At 37.4% G+C, this 12152-nt stretch overlaps 1 protein-coding gene across 1 annotated transcript; it reads left to right on the top strand.

The window, feature by feature from the left end:
• The first annotated feature begins 4651 nt into the window (after positions 1-4651).
• Positions 4652-5597, top strand: LOC114710446 (olfactory receptor 502-like). The gene has a single exon (XM_028894609.2). The coding sequence runs from the start codon at positions 4653-4655 to the stop codon at positions 5595-5597; it is 945 nt and encodes a 314-aa protein (XP_028750442.1). The 5' UTR covers position 4652.
• Positions 5598-12152: the final 6555 nt, after the last annotated feature.

Below are 12152 nucleotides of genomic sequence, written 5' to 3'. Positions count from 1 at the left end.
CATATTCTCTCTCTGCATTTGCAACCCCTCCCAAAAATAAGAAAAAGAAAATTCAAGAGAAAAAAAAGAAAAAAGGAAATCTCATCATGGAAACTGTAGTTTGACACAGCAAGTCACACAATAAACACTTTTATCCATATATCTCTACATGCAAGTGTTCATTGCAAAGAGACATTGGTCTGGTTTGAGGCCTCTGTTTTTTTCTACCCTATCAATGCTGGACCCTCTCTAGAACTCCTCTTGGACAACCTATTGTTGCCCTGTATCTTGGAAATCCTGTAGCTTTGGGTCTGCAGGACTATCCCCTTCACATGCTCCACCAGATCATAGATGGGGGTGGATGTTGGGGTGGGCCAATTAGTAACCCTGGTTCTGGCCTGGATAGTTACAGGGTTGGTCAGCTCATCAGATCTTCACCACCAGAGTGAGCTCTCTGTGGTTCTTCTTCTTCCCTTGAATCATCAGTTGCTGGTCTATAAGTGGGGAGGTAGCAGAAATGGGAAACAGTGTTTGGATGGCTATGGATATGATGGAGTTAGCACTCCAGGAGATGATTTCAGTGAATCAACTCAACTTTATTCCAGAGTAGAGAAAATATATAGGATTAGGAAACCAGGGGACAAACCCTGATTTGCATTAAGTGGCTTGCTCCTATCATATAGCTGGATTAGTGGAAGCACAGCCCTATCAAAATGGCTAGAGCATTTGCCTAATTACCCTGTGTTCAGCAGGGAAAAATGTTTGCAGGGAACTATGTCAAGGGTCATCCCTGAGAAAAGTCAGGCATGTAGGCCTAGAGACATCCTCCAGAAAAGGCTAGGTAGAAAGCAGGAAACCTTCACTTGGGGGTGGGAGAGTTCATCTATCACTGGAGGGATTCAAGACTGTCAGTTGTGGCTCTGCTTTTGTTTCCACAGAAGATGAGAACTTGTGGATTGCTTCCAGGCTAATATGGTTTGTCCAACCAAGACCCCTGAAAGGCCTCCGTTAACACCATGGCCCAGATGATCCAACATCTAAAAACAGCTTCAAAGCAACTGGTTCAGAGAATACAGTGTCACAGACTACTCCAGTCAGGACTTGACCATATTTCTTAATTTTCTCAGGATCCCCTTTAGATTGTCACTGCCCTCATCCAAGCAGGAAGTGTTGGCAGTTGGAGTAGAGCCTTGTGAGAGCAGTGAATCCTTATTGGTGACAGTCATCCAAACTATACATTCTGGCATCCAATCTGACATAAGCCATAATCCTAAATTAATTCTGACTTGACCCATGAATATATTAAGAAAAGGAGTTTAAGCTCAATCTCTGCTTATTCTCATCTGTAAAATAGAAGGTTTGTGTGTGTGTGTGTGTGTGTGTGTGTGTGTGTGTGTGTACAAATAATTAAACTTAACTAATATAATGGCCTGTGAATGAAGCCCAGTTGGTGGAATCCTTGCCTGGCATACATGAAGTCCGATGCTATATCCCTAATACCACATAGACTGAGTGTTGGGTACCTGTTAAGAACTTGGGAGATGGAAACAGGTGGATCAAGGTCTTCCTTAGCTTCCTAGCAAATTCAAAGTCAATCTGGATTACATGAGACCATCTTAAAAAAGAGAGAAAGATAATTTACATCAAGCATTAAATATACAGCTTATTAAAGAAAGCTTTGACTGCTATTTATGTATATTGTGTGATGTGTGCATGCATGATGCGTGCAAGTGTTGTGTGAGTCCAGGTACATGTATACAATAGTATGTATTTAAAAGGTCAGAAGACAATGTCACTGTGTGTCCTGATCTTCCACCATTTTTGATACAGGGTCTTTCCTGCCATTCACTGCTCCATACTCTAGGATACTGGCCAAGGGAGCATTCAGAGATAATCCTGTCTCTACCTCTCATTTGCCAGTAGGGACAGGAAACACTTTGTATGAAAGCTGACTGATGTTCAGTGGTCAACCACTTTTATCAAGGCTATGTCATGGGTACAATGTACAACTTAATGAAAGTAAGATTAGCAATAGAGTTGAGCTGACTCTTTGGGTAGAGGATCACTGTGCATTCTATCCTCAAGTACAGCATATAAACTGAAACCAGCTGTCTCTTGTTTGAGGTATGTGAATTGTGGAATGAAACTTCTTTCTGGAAATCATACATACCTCTTTTCATGCATTATTTTCTAAGTAACAATGCTATTTTATACCCTTGACTATAAAAATTGTGTGTGCCTTAAATAATTATTCAACTTTGAATCTCATCCCTCCCTGTATTCACTGAAGTACCTAATAGAGAATGTTACATCAACTACTAAAATAATAAAAGGAAAATTAATGCACATTAGTGAAAGAAGTAAAAAATAGTGCATTTTACTGATTAATTTAAAATCTTCTAATGTGAACTAAACTGAATCAAATATCAACTTGCAGGAATATTTACCTAAGATAATTGATTATCATGTGAAAGAGCACCAATACTCACATAAACAGGAAAACAAGAGTTCACTGGAGATTGACGGACCCCTTGAAAATTAATTGTGTTTGTGTGAAGTGAACTGCTCAGCATTCACTGAGAACGAAGTAATGATCCCTGGTGATTTAAATTTGCACTGGAATCCAGATCCTCACCAGGGACTTATCCTCACTGACAGACAATGACAATGGGGACAGCTTTGTAGCTATAAAATCATAGCCATAGTGACTTTGAACTTCTTACTTTGAAATGAATTCTTATTTCAAGAGGTAAGATTGTGATTTATTGGTAAATGGAGATATTTATTCTTTGAAAATGTACTGTATCTATGAAGCATGGTGGAGAAACAAGTCAAATGGAGTCAGGCAATCATGTACCAGAAGGGAAATAAACAGACTTTGTAGAATTCACCATATGCTTCCATAGACAAATTATTCAGAATGATTGGGCATAAAACTAAGTTTTCTTTTTTATTTTATTGAAAATTGATTCTTCTCTCATATGCTATATCCTGGCCAGTTTCCCCTCCCTACGTTCTTCCCAGCTACCCCCAAGTTTTCAAAGATTCCTTATATATCCATGCATTGTAAGACCAGAAACTAACATGACCCTCAAATTTGTACACACATAGCATTCAGCCAAAAGGCTAACAAGTTCCCTAGCTTTGAAATACTATGGTGGCTTACTATCAGGGATTATCACATACAAAGACATTCTTTGTTTATGTACTGAATGTTCCAGCATCACAGGCATCACTGCGGACAAATGAGGATGTAAATGTAGAATGTGAAGGATGAGAGTCATTCTGTGCCATGCTAGATGAACCTTCATAAACCTATTTGAATACTTATAGATAAGTTTCCTCTGTTAAAAATTATGTGAATTTATTCCATCACACACCTATTACAAAACGCTGTGGCACTGGGAAAAGATTTGGTGTGCTTTAATAAAAATAAGTAATAATGTGCTAAATTATTATTATTCATATTTTACATGACGAAATTAATATTTCAAGGTACTTTAAAGAGTGATGATCTATTTAGAAGTATTTAAAATATTTAATGAGCTTATAACATGAAGTTGCATTTGTAATTTTAGTGTGACCTCTCTTCTATTTCTTCTCAGTTGTAACAAGATCAAGACATAACCTTACTTAAAGAAATGACAGCTGTTGTGACCAGTATCATTTACAAAGGACCCCTCTATGTATTAACTATCAGAAAGCTGAAATGCCACCCTGATGTCTGTCACTAATTTGTATGTGCCCTCAATTGCATGGCCACACATTATTTACAGTATAGAATTCTCTGAGTTAGTTCAACCCACCTGGTGTTCAGATCTATTCATTTTTTAAAAGATTTGTTATTTTTATTTTATGTTTATGAATGTTGCCTTCATATACATATGTATACACCACATACATGCCTTGTGCCTGTGAAGACCAGAAAAGGTCATTGGATCCACAGAACGAGAACCTCAAATTGCTATGAGAAACCATATGGGTGCTGGGGAATCAAACCCTGGTCCTTTGCAAGTGCAACAAGCTCTCTTAACTACTGAATCATCTCTGAAGCCCCATAATTTTGCTACTTATTATATGTACGTGCATACATATTTATACATATATTTGTGTATGTGTTACATAGCTTAAAACATTTTTCTGCTGTAAAATGGAAATGATAAAAAACGCTATGTAATGGAAAGAAAAATAGAAAAATATACAAGTTTTTAAAAATCCTGTGCTGGTGATGTAGTAAGCATTTAATAAAAGTTAGCAATTATTTAACTCTTTAAACATAATTCTCTGCTTTTACATTTTGGTCTTTTGTTACACTTATAATAAGAATATTGTTATTTTCTTAAGAATCACATTATTTTATTTCTTTATTTCTGTGAGTGAGTGGTGCAGGTAACAGATATGCTTTACTATAAATAAATATAAATAAAAGTTATTTATTAAATAATAAATTTCTAGCATTTCTGCTTAAATTATTTGGAAGGAATTATTGTACACAATGTATAAATAATGATAACACTAGTAAAATGTTCATTGTTGGTCTAATTTTTTAAAAAAATATATTAGTCAGTAATGCTCTCCATGTATATATCAAATAAAATGAAGTGACTTATTTATAAATCCCTTACTATTATGTCTCCATCACAGCCTTGATCTGGCAGCAGCTACACTGTCCCATGGCTTTCCTAGATGATGGGAACCACACTGCAGTGACAGAGTTCATTTTATTGGGCTTAACTGATGACCCAGTCCTTAAAGTCATCCTCTTCATCATCATCCTGTGCATCTACCTGGTGACTGTGTGTGGGAACCTCAGCACCATCCTCCTCATCAGAGTTTCTTCCCAGCTTCATCACCCCATGTACTTTTTTCTCAGCCACTTGGCTTCTACTGACATAGGCTATTCATCTTCTGTCACTCCCAATATGCTTGTCAACTTCCTGGTTAATCAAACTACCATCTCATACTTTGGATGTTCTATACAACTTGGCTCTGGTGCTTTTTTTGGGACAGTTGAATGCTTCCTTCTGGCTGCCATGGCTTATGATCGCTTTGTAGCAATTTGTAACCCATTGCTTTATTCAAACAAAATGTCTACACAAATCTGTATCCAGTTAGTTGTAGGATCTTACATAGGGGGTTTTCTTAATGCTTCCTCCTTCACCCTTTCCTTCTTTTCTTTTCTCTTTTGTGGACCAAACAGAATCAATCACTTTTTCTGTGATTTCGCTCCTTTAGTTGAACTCTCCTGTTCTGATGTCAGTGTCTCTGCAGTTGTTACCTCTTTTTCTACAGGATCAGTAACCATGATCACAGTGTTTGTCATTGCTATCTCCTACACCTACATCCTCATCACCATCCTGAAAATGCGCTCCACTGAGGGCCGCCAAAAGGCCTTCTCCACCTGCACCTCCCACCTCACTACAGTCACTCTGTTCTATGGAACCATCACATTCATTTATGTGATGCCCAAGTCCAGCTACTCCACAGACCAGAACAAGGTGGTGTCTGTGTTCTACCTGGTGGTGATCCCCATGTTGAACCCCCTCATCTATAGCCTCAGGAACAATGAGATTAAGAGTGCTCTGAAGAGACAGCTTGGTAAGAAAATGTTTTCTTAGAGCAATCTATTGTTTTATAAAACTTAATATAATAATGATAATTACCCAAGACCAATGGGACCATTATCTCAGGTTTGGTTATTAGGATTCTTGTTATACCTTTTGTCTTCGTCTCTTTTTTCTCCCAGTATGTATAGATTCTGTATTTATTGCATTTCTCTTTTTTATATTTTAATGTGTCTTTGAAAATATTGTACAATGTATTTTGATCATGTTCATACCCTCTCCCAGCTCCTTTCATTACAACTCCCTTACCTACACACCCAACTATTATTTTTATCAATACCAACTTGTGCTACCTGTACATCCTTAAGTGTGTATTCTTCCACTGAAGCATGTAGGTCCACACCCTTAAAAAAAACTGACCCACCTCCTGGAAGGTATCAATTGTCAACTCCTCAGCTACAGATGGACTTCATTATCATGTTCCCTCTCCATGCTGGGGCTTTGTATGATTTTGTCTTCTGCATACTGACACGGGTAACAAGAGTTCATATGTGCAATCATTCTGTTTTTTCCAAAAAGGATGGAGTCCACTAGATTATGCAGTAGGTTACAGCTGGTATTTAGAAGGTTTACCCAGCAGAAATATACATATCTGATTGAGGGCAAACTCATACACAGGGCAATGAGAATTTCTACCTTTTAAATCGATGACTGATTCTTACTGTAAATTTCTTGTGTGATGCCATGGCCTTCCCCCTGTAACAGCCTTGGAACTTGTCCCACAATCTTTGATGTGTATTTCTCATTTGTTGGGCACAATTATTCCTGTTTACTAATAGAAAGATAACTTCCACCCACACTGTGTAATTCTGGTGAGAAAAATAAGTCACACAGTCAAATCATTGTTCCACATTCCAATAAAAACTTAGAGGTCTGTTCTTTGCAATTATCTTTATGACAGGACAACTTGGCCAGACAAGGTGTTTATGTGAACAGATCACAAATGGGACTTTCACAGATAGGCTCAAGGATAGAATTGCAACATTTGTTGAATCAAAGCCCCTCAGATATAAGAAGAACAGAGCACCATAAAGTCACCCACCTACCAATAACAGGAAGTACAACTCAGGTATCCCTGCTTTGACCTCAGAAGGCTATTAACACTTTCACCTCGGTTTATTGATGCAAGATTTTAGCTTAGGAGACTAACTGTTTATGTTTTAGCCCTGAGATTTGTGTGATTAACTGAAAGAGGTTGTTAACTGAATTGAGCAGCTCAGAGAGAGGTAATCTTCTCACACTGTCACTGTGGCAACAGATGGCCAGAGCAGCTGGGAGGTGTCAGGTCCAGATTTTGTACAAAATAGTTATAGGTCCTCTCTTTGTTCTAACCAGTTAGGGTAAAAGATGAGTTTTTTAGATCTAAAAGGTTCTTCACTGCCAGTTAACATTTGGTTAATATGCTGATGCAAATCAAACACTGCATGCTTCCCCTGTGGTTTACATGGGCTGCATGGTTACACTGACACAGCCTCCTGGGTACACCAAGAGAGAAGCAGCTTCTGCTGCATTTTGCCTTTTTTGTGTTTTATCGGTCACAAACTTTTAGCTTATCTATCTAGTCACATTTAAGGAATGTAGAATAATACACGAATTCCCCATTTCCTTATTAGATTTCTATATTGGTTTAATTTTTCCCCTTTATGATCTCTTCCCTTCAATAGTTAAACAGAACTTCTTACAGCCACACCTGCCACCAGCCATAAAAAAAGGAGGTGACAAGTCATCTCTTTATATAACTCTTATCTGCTTTATGACCCTGAGGTTTTAAAAAAAGCCTTGTAACCTTTCTATTGCTAAAGAATTGCTATTGTATGTGTATATAAACTGGAAACATTTGAAACTTGAGGCAGAAAAATAAAGAGATATGACTGGAACAGCACACATGTGAGTTTTAAATATCCTAAGTTCCCTTTGCTTCACTGTGGCTTCTGACCTGAACCCTGGAGGTGACCTTGCAGAGCTGCACTCCAAGGCTACCAATATGAAAGCACTGTTTATTTGTAGTCATCTACCAGCTCTGGCTTTCCACACACTCTTTCACAAAGATTCCTGACCTCGGAGAACAGGGGATATGATACAGATATAGTGCTGAGTCTTCCACAGTCTCTAATTCTCTGCATGTTCATAAATTGTATGTTAATCACCATCTGGTGCAAAAAGAAGCTGTGCTGATGAGGGTTGAAAGATGAACTAATCTCTAGGTATGATGATAAGTCATTGCAAATTAGCTTAATATTATGTCCATTTAGGGGAATAATGACGATGTGTTCTTCCCTGTAGCCTATGACCTGTCTAGTACAGGTTTTGGCCCTGAGAGTCATGTTAGTTGTGAACTTCATCTTGTGGAGTTAGACTTAGAACAAGTAAGAAAAGTGATGTTTATTCCCATGATATTTGTACCACTTAGCACCAGCAGGCATATCTTTCCAGACTGGTGGTTATTGTACTTGAAGTGTTCACAAGACAAGTTGTCTGCACAACACTTTAAAAATATAGTTATATTAGGCTACTTCTATTTTAAAATTTTAATTCTTTCCATTCACTTTAGAAGAGACTCCAGATTCTTACCATGACTCTTTCCTTGTATTATCCTGACTTACTTTTTGTTTCATGGAGTTATAAGGATGAGTAAACTTGCAATTTTCCATCTGGAAACTATTTGCCCACTCTCCATACCTACAAGCCCTTCTGTTTCCTGCTCAAATATCATTTGCCCCATGGGGATTTCATTCCTAACCGACACAAGCTAATGGCACACAGTCCTGCCACAGCTAACACCAACCAGCCCTCAACTAATACCATCCAGCCCTGCCACAGCTACCTTTACCATCCATACAAGCTCCAGTTATTCTTCTCCACCAACTTCTAAGTTTCAAAGGTTAATTCTTCTCTAGTCTACTCGCCACTGAAGTATCAACTTCATGAGAATTGTTTTATTCAGAAATATATCTTTAATGTCTACTTGGTGCTACAATACAATAAATACTCAAAAATTATATCTAGATGGAATTAATACCTCAATGGTTTTCCTGTATCTACCTGTAAAATAATTCCAAAGCTGATACAATGTTCCAAAAATAATTTTAACTCATGAAGAAAGACACTACTGGTTTTGATGCCTTCTCTCGGCTGTCTTCAAATATGTAAAGAATAAGCCTGAAATCTTCATTGATATGTAATTTGATGTATCTTGCTGGTCATTAATTTATTATTTCTCAAATATCCATCCTAAGTTAATGCCTAATGCAAAATTCAGAAAACAGTTAGATATTCTGACCTCAGAGATGTGGATTCAGTGTTTATGGGGAGGCCAAACTTTATGTTCAGGAATTTGGGGTTTACATGACTAAAGTTCTAAGGAATCGTGTAGTCAGATACTTAAATTTTCACCAGATATTTTGAGGTGACTGTGGAGTGATTAAAACTAGGAACAAATTGTCAGGAAAGGTTGCTATAAAGCCCCCAACGTGAGAGTTGTTAAGATGAAAAAGCAAATGTTTAGCAGATAAAATTATTGCCACCATGCCTGATAATGTGGCTTTGATCCCAAGGATCTAAATGGTGGGAAGAAAGAACCAATTCTCATAATTTGTGCTCTTTAGCAGAGGGAGAGGGAGAGGGAGAGGGAGAGGGAGAGAGAGAGAGAGAGGGAGAGGGAGAGGGAGAGGGAGAGAGAGAGAGAGAGAGAGAGAGAGAGAGAGAGAGAGAGAGAGAGAGAGAGAGAAACAGAAAAAAAACTAAAGAAGCATGCTAGACAGACAAAAATACTACAAGTCAAGGAGATACAGATTAGAATTAAGAGGAGACCGGATGGAATAGAGAGATGGCTTAGTGATTAAGAGTACATTCTACTTTCCAGAATTCACAATGTGGCACACAACCATCTATAATTCCAATTCTAGTAGATTCAGCCCACTCTTTTGCTTTCTGTAGGGAATAGGCATGTGCATGGTATATATTCATGCTGGCAAATCACACATATACATAAAAATAATAGAAAATTAACTTTTTCAAAAGAAAAAATGATATTGGAGAAAGCTTATCTATGTGAACTAAAGGAATATCTCTCATTTACCTGGGTCTTGAATCTTACAGTGTCTATTCCTATGATAGCAATGGCCACAGTATTAGTAACAGATTTTACTGCTACATATATTAGCCTCTACTTTCTTACTTAATTTTGGAACCTCAACAGAATAATGTGGATCACAAAATCTATTCAACACATCCGGGCCATGGGAGTCAAGGCACCCCCTCCTATTTGATTGATCCCCACCTAACAGTGATAAAGTTCTATGTCCTAATATTTTTCAATCAGTGGTGTCCTTATTTTCTATTTATTTATATAACTGATTTACATGGTCTCTGTCTTCTAGAGACCTAGAGTTCACTTCCTAGTCATTATCCTCTAATGATAGTTGTTGAAATTATCTAAAAACATCTAACCTTTATTGCCTTGCATGAAGCCTTTCAGGGTAGTAAAACTTTCTTTACCTCTGCCAGCCCCAAATAATGACATGGAAACTTATTACTAATTATGAAAGTTTGGCCTTAGTTTAGACTTGTTCCTAACTAGTTTCTATACCTTAAATTAACCCATATTTTTAAATCTATACTCTGGCACGTGGTTTATTTCATCATCTCCATACTGCCCATACTGCTTCCTCCAAGTCTGGCTGGCAACTCCACCTTTCTTTTTCCCAGAGTTCTCTCTTCAAATGGAAGTGTTGCCTATACCTCCTGCCTCGCTATTGGCCATTCAGCTTTTTATTAAACCAATCACAGCAATACATCTTCACACAGTGTACAAATATTCCACAACATTTATCCCTTTTGCCAAAATAAAAAGGAAAGGATTTAACTATAATGCAGGAATATTATATACAATAAGAACAATTATGAAGTGGGAATTACACTCATATTGTCCAGTTCATTTGTATTTGGAAAATTTGGAGAAATTACTCTATTATCTATCTTATCTTGATGAGTTCAAAGTTTTGTACCTAAACCATTTTCTATCATAACTTGTATTATCATCCTAAAAATATCTTTTTAAATCTCAAAACATTTTCTTAAACATCTTAAGCTTTTATGTCCCTCAACCTTCTACATTTTACACCACTTTTGTGAGTTTCTTTTTCATATTTGGTAACAAGAAAAACTGTAATATAACTATCTAGTCTTCAACCCCATCAGACACCTGATAAAAATATAATATTACCTGAGTAAACAGGAATTGCTGAGCAATCAACCTCTAAAACTATGGAAATGACAGAGACATCTGGCTGCTAGGCAGTCACCAAGGTCCCTCTGTAAAGATGGGGCATCCATGTTTGACATTCAGGCCTAGAATATCTGACAGACATTTTTGTGATGTAGGAAATTTTGAAAAACTGTCTTACCTTGTCTTGGCAATGTTCAGCAGTCAGCTTCTTTTGGGTCCTGCTTGTCCAATTTGGACTGTACACTGTTACCAGTTGAGTCAAGGGCAGTTTTGTGCACAAATACTTAGCTTTGACACATTGAAAGCAAATTCCATATGTAGGTTCTTTGATACCCATCATCCCTTTTTGAAATAAATTGGTGCTGCTAAGAGCAGATGTGTCCGATTGAGCCTGTATGATAATGAGTATTTAGAGATGGGTAATGCCTAAGGCCACTCACCAACCTATGACAGAGCACCTGCGTGGCTTGGGCAGGTGTCTCCATGACAGGTAAGGTGACCTGCTGACGTCCCACGCAACCCAAGTCAGAAGCTCATTTTTTAATAAAAGGGGGAACTGTAGGTCCCTGGCCCCCATTTTGGGTAACTGTTGCCTTGCTTGCAGACCCTGACCTTCATATCTTCCCTATGCTAATTCCCTGCCAAATTCCACCCTCCTGAATGCTTAAGGGAAGTTCCTTGTCTGTGTATCCTGAATAATGGGTGTTAAGAGCTTAGATGCAAGATTGTAAAATATCAGTAGCGAACTTCTGCCCTCCAGGGTTCTCCCATTGTGCTGTAAGCCTGTATTTAAGACCTCCTCCCTCCTTCAATAAATGACATTCGGCATTTAAAAATATTTTTTTTCATTCAAATATATATATATATATATATATATATATATATATATGTGTGTGTGTGTGTGTGTGTGTGTGTGTGTATTTGAATGAATACTGCGAATGTAATCTATGAATACCACAAATGTGATTAATATCATGAGTGTAATTAATGAATATCATGAGTGTAATTTAAAAAATAAAAATTAAAAAAAAGAAATACAAAAAGTGAAAAAAGAGCAGATGTGTCTCACTGTCATGAAAAGCCTCATGTCATTACAACATCTTAAATGCCATATTCTATAGATTTCTAAAGTGTCTGAAGACCATCTGTCTATCTAAAATACATAAGTTTGACCTTGAAAACACACCTAACATGGCCATAAATTTGATTGCTAGATGACTAACTACTAATTTGTATTTCTTTTTTATTATTATTTATAATTATTATTGAGAGATTTTCTATTCATTTTATATACCAACCACATATTTCCCTCTCCCTTCCTC

This window comes from Peromyscus leucopus, chromosome 1, assembly GCF_004664715.2.
Source record: "Peromyscus leucopus breed LL Stock chromosome 1, UCI_PerLeu_2.1, whole genome shotgun sequence".
Taxonomy (NCBI): Eukaryota; Metazoa; Chordata; class Mammalia; order Rodentia; family Cricetidae; genus Peromyscus; species Peromyscus leucopus.
The sequence above is the reverse complement of the archived record's forward strand: the minus strand, read 5'-3'. Positions and strand labels throughout refer to the sequence as shown.

What these genes read in the sequence shown, in the direction of transcription:
- LOC114710446 (XM_028894609.2), top strand. Translation starts at nt 4,653, where the DNA reads ATGGCTTTCCTAGATGATGGGAACCACACTGCAGTGACAGAGTTCATT.